Genomic DNA, 12,405 nt, shown 5'->3' with positions numbered 1-12,405 from the left:
TTTATTTTTATTTTTATTTTTATTTTTATTTTTATTTTTATTTTTATTTTTATTTTTATTTTTATTTTTTTTGGGGGGAGCGGGTCGGATTCACGCACTAATGGCCCAACTAGGCATCTTGTCCAAGGCTACGCATCTTGCTGACTTCCCAGGTCTTGGAAGACGAGACAATTCCTTGAATAAAATTATATATCTTAATATATACTTGTTGTGGTTCAGTTTCTTATCAAAATACCGACTATCGCCGCCTGGATATCAAAGCCTTCCTACGTCGTCGAGACTGAGATATTAAAAATCCGCAATAATTCCGCCACCAACGCCTTGCCAAAATGGTATAATGCTCCTCCTCTTTTTTTGAATCGCCAATCGATCCAGGTAACCGCCAACGGCCAATCCATCCCGAGGTTCCCTTAATTTCGCCATCCCCTATATCCGGGTGCCTCCTCCGTTTCAGAACAAAGGGTCGCCAGGCCAATCATGATGAGCAGAGGGAGCAAGAGTGAAGGAAGTTGTTGGGAGACACAGCCTTCACGACGACTCTCTCACGATGGTCGACGTCCCCCTTCACCGGTGTCACCTCATCGGGCCCAGGCCATCTCCCAGATCGAACTCTTCGGCTCCCCCGCATTCGTTCCGCCTAGTCGCACTCGAACCCCCGCCGCTGTCCCCCGCCGAGGCATCGCCCGCTTTCGCCTTTCCCCTGGCCTTCTCCCTAAGAAGCTCCACGTCATCCAGCAAGAACTTCTGCTCGTCAATCTCCCGGGTCCCGGGCAGCCCGCCGTGCCCGCGGCCGTGCTGGAGATGCTGCTGGAGCTGCTGCTGATAGGGCCGGAACGGCAGCTGCGGTTCGTGCTGTGGCGCGGCTCCGGGCAGCTCGTACTCGACCGTGTCCGTGGTGTAGTGGTAGAAGCCGTCCTTGGTCGGGGGCAGCTCGGCGTCGGCCTGGGGCTCGGCCAGCTTACGGACGGCGCCCTTCTCCATGGCCTCGAAGTCCTCCGTCGTCGCGTACGGCGGGAGCGGGCCCATGGAGGACGCGCCGAGAAGGGGAGAGTCGGCTTCCCAGGAGAACTGGCGCTCGTGGTGGTGTGGCGCGGCCGAGGAGCTGGCGGCTGCTTCTTGAAAGCGGCGGTTGACGATGGACTCGTCCGGTGGTACGGTAAGCGAGACGATCTTTGGGGTGGGCGTGACCCGGTTGGGGCCGTAGGATACGACGGTGGGGGCGGCGGCTTGCGGGCGGGGTGGTGAACGTTTAGGTTCGGGCGTAGACATGGGGAGTGGTGCTGGGGGAGGGATGCTGTAGTTGGTATAGTCGGCGTAGTCGGAGGAGGGAATGGGCATCATGGGCACGTGGCCCGGCACCTGCTCTATGCTTCCGGAGGACACTGGTGTCGTGGCCGAAGGAACGCTCGGCCGGGGGGAGACCCGGGGCGTTAGTGTTGGGGTGACGGGATTGGGCCCGTAGGATACCACCGTGGGCCCCGACGGCTGGAGCTGGGATTTCAGACGCGCCGCTGTGAGTTCCTCCCGTTCGATGCTGCGCTCTTGCGTCCAGAAGCCGCCGGTCTGAGAGTAGGCGGGCGATTGCGGTGAGTACGAATGCGTAGTAGAGTGTGACTGCGTGTTCGAGTGTAGCGAGCGCACGTCTTCATAGCCCATCGAGCCGGGGAAGCCATCGAACACCGGCTGTATGGGGCAGAGCGGCTCGTCGGAATGACCCGAAGCCTCGGACGAGGCACCCGCCCGCTTCTTCTCGGCCCCTTTCCTCCCGCGACGGTCGTGGCTCAACATGCCGCCGGTGACTTCGGCGTCCGGGGCGCGCCGCCGGCGCCTGAAGTAGAGGAAGGCGGCCATGGCGCCGATGGCGATGCAGATGAGCGCGATTCCGACGCCCAACGCAGCTTTGGCGCCGATGCTAAAGCTGTCCTCCTGGGAGCTGCTCCTACGCTGCTGAGAAACCACGGCACCTGCTGCGCGGGCTTCTAGGTGTGACGTCGTCGGGGAAGGGCGCAATGCGGGGTCGGGAGAGGCGGTCGACCGAGGCGAGGAGCCGTCGTCCTCGCCCACGGTGCGTCGTTTCGGAGACAGGTGGAAGGTCTCGCTGGTATGCCGGCATTCACCGGACGACGACCGGAGCTCAAACCAACAAGGGTCGTCGGACAAAACGGTCAGGGTGACAGGTACGCTCCCGTTGAACGGACTGACATTGTTGTTTGTAATCTCTGGAGAGATGTGAGGGGTGTGGTTAGCTGGACTGGTCGGAGACATACAACACTCCTAAGGGAGAGGGAATCCGGAGAGAGGGGGGAAAACAAAGCGGGAAGGATGCAACTGAGGATAGGGAGTTGGTTGAGACGGCGGGCTCCTCCGGAGCAACTTGGCGACCGTGGAGAGTGGAGAGAAGGAGGAAATGGCACTAACTTGGAGTTGCCCGGCCGGGGACGCCGCACCAACACGACAGCGTGGGATTGGCAATGTCGGAGCGGTATGTGACGGCGATGGTGTCGAGGTAGAAGAAGGTGAGGCCCAGGGTCGGGAAGAGAAAGGTTGCACCACAGTCTGCGCTCGCGACTCCGGCGGCGGGAGTGGGTAAGGTCGGGAGGGCAAAGAGAAGGATGGCTAAGGTCTGGCGGCGCTGGCTGTTCTGCAAAATTGCAATCGTCCGTTTCGCCGTCGCCATAGCCGCGGCAGAGCGAGAGGCGCGGGATTCGACCGCTCCAGCGGCCCAGGATTCCAAATGCCCAGCGGACACCTAAAAACAGCTGTTTTGGCGCAGGCGAAAATCGGTGGATCGGCAGAGCGGATAACTAGGTGAGTGGAATGATGAGTAACTAACTACGGATTACTGTGTAGCGAGAGTGAGCGAGCAGTGCGTGAACCGGGGCGCGGGCGACCCAGCGACCCCCTGGGCGGGTTCGCTCTGCAAGCGGGTGCGGGAAGCGGAGGGAGGGCGACGGGCTGAAGGGGGGAGGGCCGGGCAGTGGGTCGGGATTGGACAGCCAGACGAGCAAGCAACTGGAGCCATAACTCACTAGCGCGCAACCTCGCCCTTGGAGTTCGGGACCCAACGCCGCCTTAACCCCGGGCACCCATGCTCGAAGCCATGCAGTGCCCACCGAGAAAAGAAGCGCCGGCTAGCCGGGCGGGCGTCGAGCCCCAAATCGTCAATTCGGGCAGTTAAGCAACCAAGCATTAGGCTTGTTGCTGCGTCTGCCATGCGTCTTGTTTCTGTCCATACATATTTTGGGGTAAATAAATAGACTTGCGTGCATATACCACGTTCGTACCACCGCCCTGCCACTCGCCGCCTTTGCTGGCTCGGGCGAGCCGCTTGCTCCCTCAGGCGCAAGTCATGCTCTGAATCTCCAGTTGCGCGACCGTGCCGTTGCGCTGCAGCTGTCTGCCCCATTCTGGGCGCAAAACCCGCCGAAAATCAGCCTGAGCCAGCTCCGCGTCACAGCCCAGTATACACTAGGGCTAGGGGTGTCCGGGGGGTGGCGTGGCGTCGAATTGGTGAAAATGTGTTGGGTCACTGCTGCATTTCCGGCTCTTGGCCCCCATGACCAGTCACGAGAGCAACGAATCGAGTAGCCGACGTTTCTTGCTCAACCTCTTAGTGTAGCTGTACGCGGTTATGTGGCATCCACGACAACACCAGATAATGCAACAAACAAGAGTTTATTATGTAGTCTCGATTCTCAATTATTCCTTGCCTACGTAGTATGTCACCAAGGTCTTGGGAGATAGCAGAGCTTCGCCTGATCCATATTTAGCGCGCGTGCTGGGGTGGAATCAAGTTAGCGCCAAGTCCCCGGCGATGATTGGACACTGGATCCGCGACCGCTAAGCCGTTTCAAAACCCGTGAGAAGGAAAAATCTGTGGCTATAACTAGTGAGATGCGGCGTGAAGAGCAGGAGGCATGCGCAGGAGGCCAGTCGGCAGTTTCATACCGTAGAATCTTGTAACTATATGGTACCTACCTTGTGTATGTACGGACCATCAATTACTACACTGCACAGCAATGCACTACTGTGCAGCCTATACTGAGGGAGAAAACGCGGGTGCTCAAATGCGCAGACCTGCATTCAGAATCAGATCGCAGTATACCTTCTCTACCTGAGCAGAGCAATAATACGGACTGTGTAATCCGTACATAACGTTACTGTGTACTGCCATACCTAGTGCACACATCACCCTGCAAAAACGGATAGAACAGTGTACCCTTGCGGCTGCTCGAATCTCGGCAACGGACTGCGTTCCGCTCAAGCGACAGGCGAGCAAGTGCGGCACTGCGGGTCGATGCAGAACTGCGGCACTGCAACCGAATCCGAGTGTCCTGAATGAGAAATGGAAATGGAACAGTCGTCACAACTATAACTAGGGCGACGGGCGCGACATGCTAGTGTATTGATTTGGTCCTCGTGATCTTTTCCAACTCGACGTACTATGATAGTCAACCATTCGGCCCCGCCCCGACTGTGAAAGTGTTGGATTGACCAACAAGAGGGTGAGGACCCACCCCGATGATGATCTGCAGATATCAAGTCAAGAGTGGTAAATCTGCAAGCATTATAGGTAGGTTGCGTCTAATGATTTGGGTCAGGAACGTTACTTATTCAGGGCATCTCCCAGCTAGAATAGACAAGCGGGATAAGGCACTGTGAAATCAAGAGTTTTTCACAGTAAGGTGTGCTTCAGAATAAAGTGTGCAGGTCGGTCAAGCGTCCAAGGTTAGACTATACTGCTGGCAGATTTCCTTCCTTTTTCCCACGCCTAGAACGTCATGTAACTATTGGATTGAAGGTCAAGGGAGCTCTACTTGGTCTAAGCTACAAAATGTAGCTGAGCACGGTTGGGCCTTGTTCTTGACTCAGATTATGCCAATCAGGAAATAGGTCCCTTACATACCTAAGTAAGTAGGGAATAAGATAGGTACCTTACACATACTATGCCTTACTCTCTACAAGTTGTAACTCCAGATCTCCACGTTTCGGGCCTGGAATAATGTGTCTTTTTTCGTTGGAGAACAACCATGTCAGGACACCTGTTGTTCAGACTTGTATAACGGGGCTAGGTCGTTGTTTGGTTCCCAACTCACCTGATTCCGGGCCGGGTGATCCCGAGGAGCCCTCCATTTGCAAGTTGATGATCCTGCCGTAACCGCGTCAGCTCATTCAGCCCCTCCCCCCCCCCAGCCCAACTCAATGGGAAACCGCTCGCTCAGTCGAAACAACTACTAACTCACAAGTACAACGGCTTCCCCACGAACCCCCTCCCATACTGCGTCGCAACCACCTGGCCGTCCATGGAGAAGCGCACGCTCACGTCCTGGCCGTTCACGTCCCTCACCTCGCACAAGATCTTGTGAAAGGCGTCCGGGTTCGGGTAGTCTACGTCCAGGGCGCGGACCTCGGACGACGTGTTGAAGGTGTTGAACGAGATCTTGCCGCTGCCCTTCCACTCGGCCATGTCGATCTCGGGCGGCCAGCTGTCGACTCCCGTCAGCCAAAAGGCCGGCCACGTGCCCCGCGCCACGGGGGCGCGGAACTCGCCCGCAAAGTCGTACCCGCCCCCGGCGGCCACGTTGAAGTGCTCCTTGGCGTGCACGGCGCCCGACAGGTAGCGGATTGCGATCTCCTTGCCGCCGTGGTGGGCGGGCGCCTCGCCGTCCACGCGCGTCGCCCTCAGCGTGAGCACCCCGTCCGAGAGGCTGACCTGCGACTCCCTCATGCGGGCGGCACCGTTGTGGTCACTGCCCCAGGGGTAGAGGTAGTTCCAGTCGGTGTCGAAATCGGACTGCGAATTGAACGAGGTGGAGGGGATCATGATGTGCTTGGCCGAGGCCATCGAGATCGAGGAGGTGAGCAGCAAGACCTCCATGAGCTTCATTGTCGCGATCTATGGTAGGGTGTGGTTCTTTTGGGTACTATGGTCCGTCTATTCAGAGGATGGAAACAATGAGGGCAATGGTCTGTTGGAGCGAAAAGAGCATCTTGCCATAGATATATATATTCCTAGCGATACCAGCGCTAGCCTAGTTAATACACGGGGTTCATGTCTAGTTCACCGGGTATAGTATGTATGTATGTGCATTCGATTAAGAGATCGGCCATGAAGGTCTTCGTTCTATTCGAGGATTTTATTTTTTTTTTTTTGGGGGGGGTCGATGTACCTGGTGAAACATCAGGAGCCACAGCATCCGTGCAAGAAGAGTTTTCGGAGTGGAATAACAGTACCTTAGCAGTGTCTTTCGTGATCAGGTGTGTTTTCTTAAAGCCATACCCAGCCCCCAAGAGTGAACCAAGGTAGGTCGAATAGGGGAGGGAATAACTGTTTTGATCGTATCGAAGATGTGTCAATGACACTCATCCAGGAACGGAGGAAAAGACCTCGGGCAATAAGACCGACCTGAAGTGCCGTGTCAACGGCAGAAACAACAAGGCTTTGAATTTGTTTCCCCTCCCCCAAACACCCCGCAGCAGATACAGCATTAAAAGGTGGGATGAAGAAGATGGGCAACGTTACGCATAGTCAAGGAACGCACCTTTTGTTGTTGAACATACTTTACATTTCTTCTTCTCTTTCTTCGGTTCTTTATCAGCTCTCTTTTCCACGACTGAAGCCAAGAATCTAACTGTAGTGACTTACAGGTATCGACTCTTGTTGCGTCTCGGACACCAGTGCCGGATTTTCCCGTTTGATGCCGAGCCGTGCACCACCGGGAGCGGCAGTTGAGTTCGGACGGGTATGTATGTATGTATGTACGGATTACAGTACATACATACATACCGTAGTTGGTTGGGCGGGGCTTGGCGCCTTTGCGGCAATCCGGGAAACCGCCCAGCTGGGTACACTACACTTTGAGTACAGATTCTGTCTCGAGAGGCAAGGGTGCTATTGCTATCGAGTTCCGCACGGTGCCATGTTCTGGGCTTCTCCCGGTTCCTCTGTTCTCCAACTCCCTTCTCGGCGCGGGGGTTTCCTGCTAACTCGAACCCACCGCACCCGGGGACAGTTCCGCAATCCATTACCCGACGACAAGCGCTTCCCGGCCGGTTGCCCCTCCCCCACATTGAGCGCGGATTGCCGGGCCACTTGCCCCAATATTTACATCTCTCGGCCCCAAACAAGGAAACTTTCGAGCATCAACGCCAGCAACTCGAGGAATCGAATCGACCACCGAGCTCAAGTAGTCAAGATGGCGGCCGAAAAAACGGCTGCGTGGGAGAAGTCAATTCAGCGGAACCCCCATCCAGACTTCAAGAAAGTGGAAGCCTCCCGCCCGCCGTTCGACTCTTCTAAGACCTTCACCTTCACTCAGACCCCGGATCCCAACTGGCAGTTCGGATCCGGCGCCAACTCCACACACGCGGCCGGCTCGTGCTCAGCCGCGGGGAAAGACCACCAAGAAGAAGAAAAGAAACACGTCGTCATCGACCCGTACGCGCCAGACCGGCCGGCGGGGTTCAACTACAAGCTCCTCATCTCGGCCGTCGTGCCGCGGCCGGTCGCCTTCCTCTCGACCCGCTCGGCCGACGGCGCCACCACCAACCTGGCCGTCTTCAGCTACTTCCAGATGATCGGGCACGACCCGCCGCTCTTCGTCATCGGCTTCGCCTCGCCCCTCGACGCCGCCCGCGCCAAGGACTCGCTGCGCAACCTGCACGAGCGCCGCGAGTGCGTCATCAACATGATCAGCGAGGGCTTCGTCGAGGCCGCCAACAGCACCAGCGTCAACGCCCCCTACGGCGTCAGCGAGTGGGACGTCAGCGGCCTGACCCCCGCCTACGACTGCGAGACGGTCGGCTGCGCCCGCGTCAAGGAGGCCGTCTTCTCCATCGAGGGCAAGCTCGAGAGCCTGAGGGAGTTTGAGAGCCGGGCCACCCCGGGCAAGGTGACGGCCACCATGGCCGTCATCGAGGGCACGCGCTTCTGGGCGAGGGAAGACGCTATCAATGAGGAGAGGAACCTGATCGATCCCAAGGTGAGTCTCGGAAGCCCTTTGTCGTTCAGAAAAAAAAGTGGAGAGGGGGGGTTGGGGGAGAAGGCGAGTGCTGATCCAGCGGTGTTCTCGTAGGTACTGCGTCCCATATCGAGGTTGGGAGGCATCACGTATGGCCGAACGACCGAAGCGTTCGAGCTGCCGCGACCGGACTTTGAGAAGGACGTGGGCGGGATGGAGGGCATGAAGAAGTTGGAGAGCAGGCATCCTCCCAACTGAGAGCGTGGGCATTGAAGCGGTTGCTCAGTGAGGTTGAGTAGCTGTATCATAAATGATAAACCATGAGACATTAGGGAAGAAGAGGTTAGACAACGGCTGTCATATAGATGACTCATATGCGGCCCTTTATCGAAGAGATTCATTCACCTCGGGTCTAGGCTTCTCGTCGTGGACAGAGCTCGGAGTGCGACGTATCCACAAGCCAGAGGGCATATCTTAAAAACCTCCAGCTTCTCCTTCCATCCCGAGGGTTTATCTTGCCAAAGCTAACTCGGTCGGAGTCAGAAACATGCGACAATGCGCCGAGTGGTTCTGAAAAAAAAGGTCACCAAAGCACAACGTCTGCTGTCGAGAAGACCGTATAGGGTCTTTCTTACTCGGAACTTTACTTCCTCATGTAGCAGAATTTGCGCTCCACTCAGTCAGACCCCGCGGGGGAGAAAACTGACAACCAGGACCGTGAACCATCTGATAGCCATTCTTCTCTTATAGGAGCTCACTCATGGGCATGCTGGTAGAAATTTTTGTACAGTAATCTCGCGACGGAGCCATCATCAACTCCCCATCCAGCTCGTCACTCCCGCGTCTAATATCTGTACGCCAAACGCCTGATGCACCTCATACACCTCGTACTAACTAGCGGCACCTCCTTCAAGTCCAAGAGTGAGGGACACTCAGCCCAGAGAGAAAAAAAAAAAAGAGAAAGGAAGCAAATCAGATACTTAAAAGAAATACTGACTTCCCGCCTCACTGATCGAGAACTCGATTCCCAGCCCCGTCTCCCGCTCGTGCGCCCTCAGCTCCTCCAATATCACGTTCCCGGCGCTCGGCCCGTCAAGCATCGTTTCCTTGACGTGTATCACCACCACCTGGAGCCCCCTGAGCGCATTCCGCAGGGAAGAAGTAGTGGAGGAGGAGGAGTGACTCTCGTCGTTTTCCTGCTGTAGCAGGTGTAGCTGAGACGTGGCGACGGCCAGCGGCGTGACGGCCGTCGATGCTGCCGTTGCTGATGTTGCTGCCGACATCGGCGTGGGGCTCGGCTCGGGCACTGCCCGCGATGTCGCGTCTTGGCCTTGTCCTTTCGCCTCATCGACGTTGGGTCCGACAGTGGTTGTGCACCGTAGGGGATGTGTCGGAAGGATAGTTTTCGGGATGCGGTCTTGGCTGCGGTCTCGAAAGTCCGACGTAGAGGCGGAGACGGGGTTGACAGCGGCTGGCTTGATGTGCCAGCTAGGGTCGATGCTCCGAGGGGAAAGTGGGATATCGGCGGCCGAGATTGGGCCCCTTGGCTGAGGAGTGCCTTTGCGCTTCGGTAGAGAGCCCTCATCGCTGAGGCGTTTGCGTTTCCTTTCGGCGCCGACTCGGCCACCAGACATGATTCTCTCTTTTTCTAGCCGCAGTGCAATGACCTCCTCCGCCAGCGCTATCATCTCTTCGCAAACGAACCGAGGGGTGAGGTGGCCGAAGAGGCGATCATCGCACCGCGAGTCGTCGTAGCTACACTCGATAAAAATGGCGGCCAGGTCGCCCGAGACGATCCTGGGCGCCACCTCCTGCCAAACTTGCCGGTTGCGTGGCGACAGGCTGATGCTGTCCGGCTCAACGTCGCCGAATATGAGGATCTCGCGGCCCGTGGCGAGGTCCCGGACAAAGTAGACGGAGCTGTCGTAGACGCAGACTGTGTCATCGATGGGCGGTGCAATCGAGAACGCGCTGCCGCGCCTGCTGGCAGGCGAAGACTGTATGCGCTCGTGCTGCTGCAAGTAGGCGCCCATGTTGGTGGGCAAAGACGTATGTTGCGGGAGGTTGCGGGAAGGAGTCGGCACAACTTGCGGAGGAGCAGGGCCCATCGACGAGGCGTCGAAACTGCCATGACGGGTGCTGCTGCTACCGCGATGACTGTGTCTCTCGATGCAGTGGCCATGACTGACGCTCCATGCCTTGACAGCAAGCCCGCAGCAGACTTCGAGGTAGCCCCTTCCTTCTCCTTCTCCAAGCGCTGGAGACCCGCCTTCGACGAGTCGCATGTAGGTGACAAGTCCAGCACCGTTGTTCTCGTCACTCAGGTTCGGCCATATGACATTGTTGAAGACGTGTGTCTTCAAGGCAGTGATGGTGCTTGGGAGTCCGGCGACCTTCTTTGGTCGGGAGCCTGATAAGCCGGCCGTGTTGATGACGAACCCTGCGATATGGTCCAGGTGAGGGTGTGTTATCAGGTATGTTTCTATTAGAGTCTTGTGGATTTCGGCGGCGTTTGCATCGGCCGTGGCATGATGGACTTCGAGGCCCGCAAAAGGACCCGTGGTGAGCGTATGCGGCAATGCAGGGCCACCTGGCTGTCCTAGTTTTGCCGGTTGCGTTTGCTCTAGTATTGTCTTGATGGCGCTGAGGTGTACTCCGGCGTCAACGGCAACAACTGAGCCCCTGGCCCACCCTGACGCGACAGAGCGCACAAGGAAGGCCGTCACATTGTTTTCTAAAGGCCCTCCACCGGAGCCCTGGGGATGAGTTAGTCAAATCCCAAGGAAGTCTATGCTCGCGGCCTGCTCGGGCTGGGAGAAAAGGATTCCGATGCTAGGGAGCAGCACAACTGGCACCGATCCCACTTGGCTTCTTCGGCCTGCCTAGCCCCTTCTTCACACAAATCCTGGGAATGAAGACGAAAAGAAAAAGAGCACTCCGGGCAAGACGGGCTATTAGTAGTATGGCAGGAGGAGAACCAAAATCTCGAGTTAGCAGCACATGAGCCAGACGAGTCTAAGTGGCGCTGTGGGTAGGTATATTTCCCAGGCGGAATTGTCCCGCGTTTAGGGGGAAAGCCTGATTTTGTGCTTGATTGGAGGATCGCCCTTTGTCGCTTTGTCGAGAAGACTCAAGCCGACAATGGGCCTCAAAGAGCGAAGGGTCTATAGAAGAGGCGCCCGGAATTCCCCGCTTGGTTCGGCGCACCGGGTACCGGTACCGGAACTGTGCCTAGACCTGCATGGCCCCGAAACGGGGATCCACACAACCGGGCTTGAGCATTCCAATGCCCAGCAACAGGTCCAGCAGGCCACTCGGCCGAGAGGGAAGGAAAAAGCGTTCGCTCGACCGCGACAGCAGTAGCGGAAACTGTGCCGTTATTGAGCATTCTGTAGGGACAGCAGGAAGGAGCTGGAAAACAGGCAGAATCCGGTGCGGTGTGCTTGTTAGAGTTGACGACGTAGGAATGCACTACTCACCAAGACAATGACCTGCAGCGCAGGTATAGGTGCAGGTACAGGTGCAGTTGCAGGTGACTGTGCGGGCGCATCATCGACAATCGCATCACCCGCCATTGCATGACTAGCGTCGGCCGCCTCGCTACTGGATAGCCCCATCGTCTCTGCTTTCACCTGCGGCTTGCTGGAGACCGCGATGACGATGACCTGCTAAGGTGTCCAATCGGTGCGACGGCAAGAGTAAGGGTGCTGCGGCGAGTGGATGCCGTTGTACCGCAAAAACAGGATGAGTGAATTGCTGTTGTGTAACTTTCGGATGCCGTCAGATCTTCTCGAGTTCCGTGTCGAGGGGTGGCTGGCGAGTGCCGGCCCGGAATGCGACAGTGCCCGGCGTTCAGCCTCTCATCTCCCCGTTCATACTTGAACGGAGGACACTAAGATGAATGGCCCGCAATGCAGGGTGCCCTGCTATCGCTGCACTGAAGTGGGAACAGCTTTCCGTGACCTCTTCGATTGTCCTGGTGCCGCGAGAGTGTTCGAGGAGCAATTTTATGAGCTGATAAAGTGAAACAGACATGCACTCGGCCGGGAAGGTCCTTGCTAGGGATGATACCGCATAGGCGATTGCATCGAATGTATAATATGTACTTGTACTTGCCGTTCAAGTGAGTAGGCCAGATAAGAAGAGCGCAACATTCCAATGATCGAACCTAGAAGGAGGCGCGCTAGAGCAGCTGCTCAATGGCTTTTTCTGTGGTGCACAGTCGCGCCTTCTTTTTTCCACGTTTTCGTGTCGCTTCGCACTTCCGTGAAGGGGTTGAGTACATTGCCGCCTGCGTGCGGCAAGCACGTGGAACCGTCTCTCCTGAGACTGGCGAGTGGCGAACCGATTGAAACTTGAGATGACGGGAAGAGGTGAAAGGGAGATATAGTTCTGTAACTTTCTTGTTTAGAGGTGCTCGTGTCCCAGGTAGAGTTTGAACTCG

The 12,405-nt window shown here is 56.8% G+C and overlaps 4 protein-coding genes across 4 annotated transcripts; 1 reads left to right on the top strand and 3 right to left on the bottom strand.

Moving 5' to 3' along the window:
- Positions 1-573: 573 nt before the first annotated feature.
- P884DRAFT_265676 (uncharacterized protein) lies at positions 574-2,677 on the bottom strand (the record flags this gene model as incomplete). Its single annotated transcript, XM_069441968.1, has 2 exons — positions 574-2,219; positions 2,419-2,677. 2 exons carry the CDS (start codon positions 2,675-2,677, stop codon positions 574-576), a joined length of 1,905 nt encoding a protein of 634 aa, XP_069301381.1.
- Positions 2,678-4,958: 2,281 nt separating this feature from the next.
- P884DRAFT_325942 (glycoside hydrolase family 16 protein) lies at positions 4,959-6,109 on the bottom strand (the record flags this gene model as incomplete). The annotated part of the gene is made up of 3 exons (XM_069445459.1): positions 5,244-6,109; positions 5,097-5,149; positions 4,959-5,008 (listed from the first exon to the last, which is right to left on the bottom strand). The coding sequence occupies exons 1-3, from the start codon at positions 5,885-5,887 to the stop codon at positions 4,959-4,961; spliced, it is 747 nt and encodes a 248-aa protein (XP_069301380.1). The 5' UTR covers positions 5,888-6,109.
- Positions 6,110-7,196: 1,087 nt separating this feature from the next.
- P884DRAFT_273741 (uncharacterized protein) lies at positions 7,197-8,219 on the top strand (the record flags this gene model as incomplete). Its single annotated transcript, XM_069442621.1, has 2 exons — positions 7,197-7,982; positions 8,076-8,219. The coding sequence occupies 2 exons, from the start codon at positions 7,197-7,199 to the stop codon at positions 8,217-8,219; spliced, it is 930 nt and encodes a 309-aa protein (XP_069301379.1).
- Positions 8,220-8,941: 722 nt separating this feature from the next.
- P884DRAFT_265673 (cAMP phosphodiesterases class-II-domain-containing protein) lies at positions 8,942-11,578 on the bottom strand (the record flags this gene model as incomplete). Its single annotated transcript, XM_069441967.1, has 2 exons — positions 8,942-10,717; positions 11,441-11,578. 2 exons carry the CDS (start codon positions 11,576-11,578, stop codon positions 8,942-8,944), a joined length of 1,914 nt encoding a protein of 637 aa, XP_069301378.1.
- Between the last annotated feature and the right edge of the window lie 827 nt (positions 11,579-12,405).

The sequence above is a fragment of the Thermothelomyces heterothallicus genome (genome assembly GCF_042370625.1).
Source record: "Thermothelomyces heterothallicus CBS 202.75 unplaced genomic scaffold P884_scaffold_1, whole genome shotgun sequence".
In the NCBI taxonomy this organism is placed as follows: Eukaryota; Fungi; Ascomycota; class Sordariomycetes; order Sordariales; family Chaetomiaceae; genus Thermothelomyces; species Thermothelomyces heterothallicus.
This window is presented reverse-complemented; position numbering and strand designations above follow the sequence as displayed.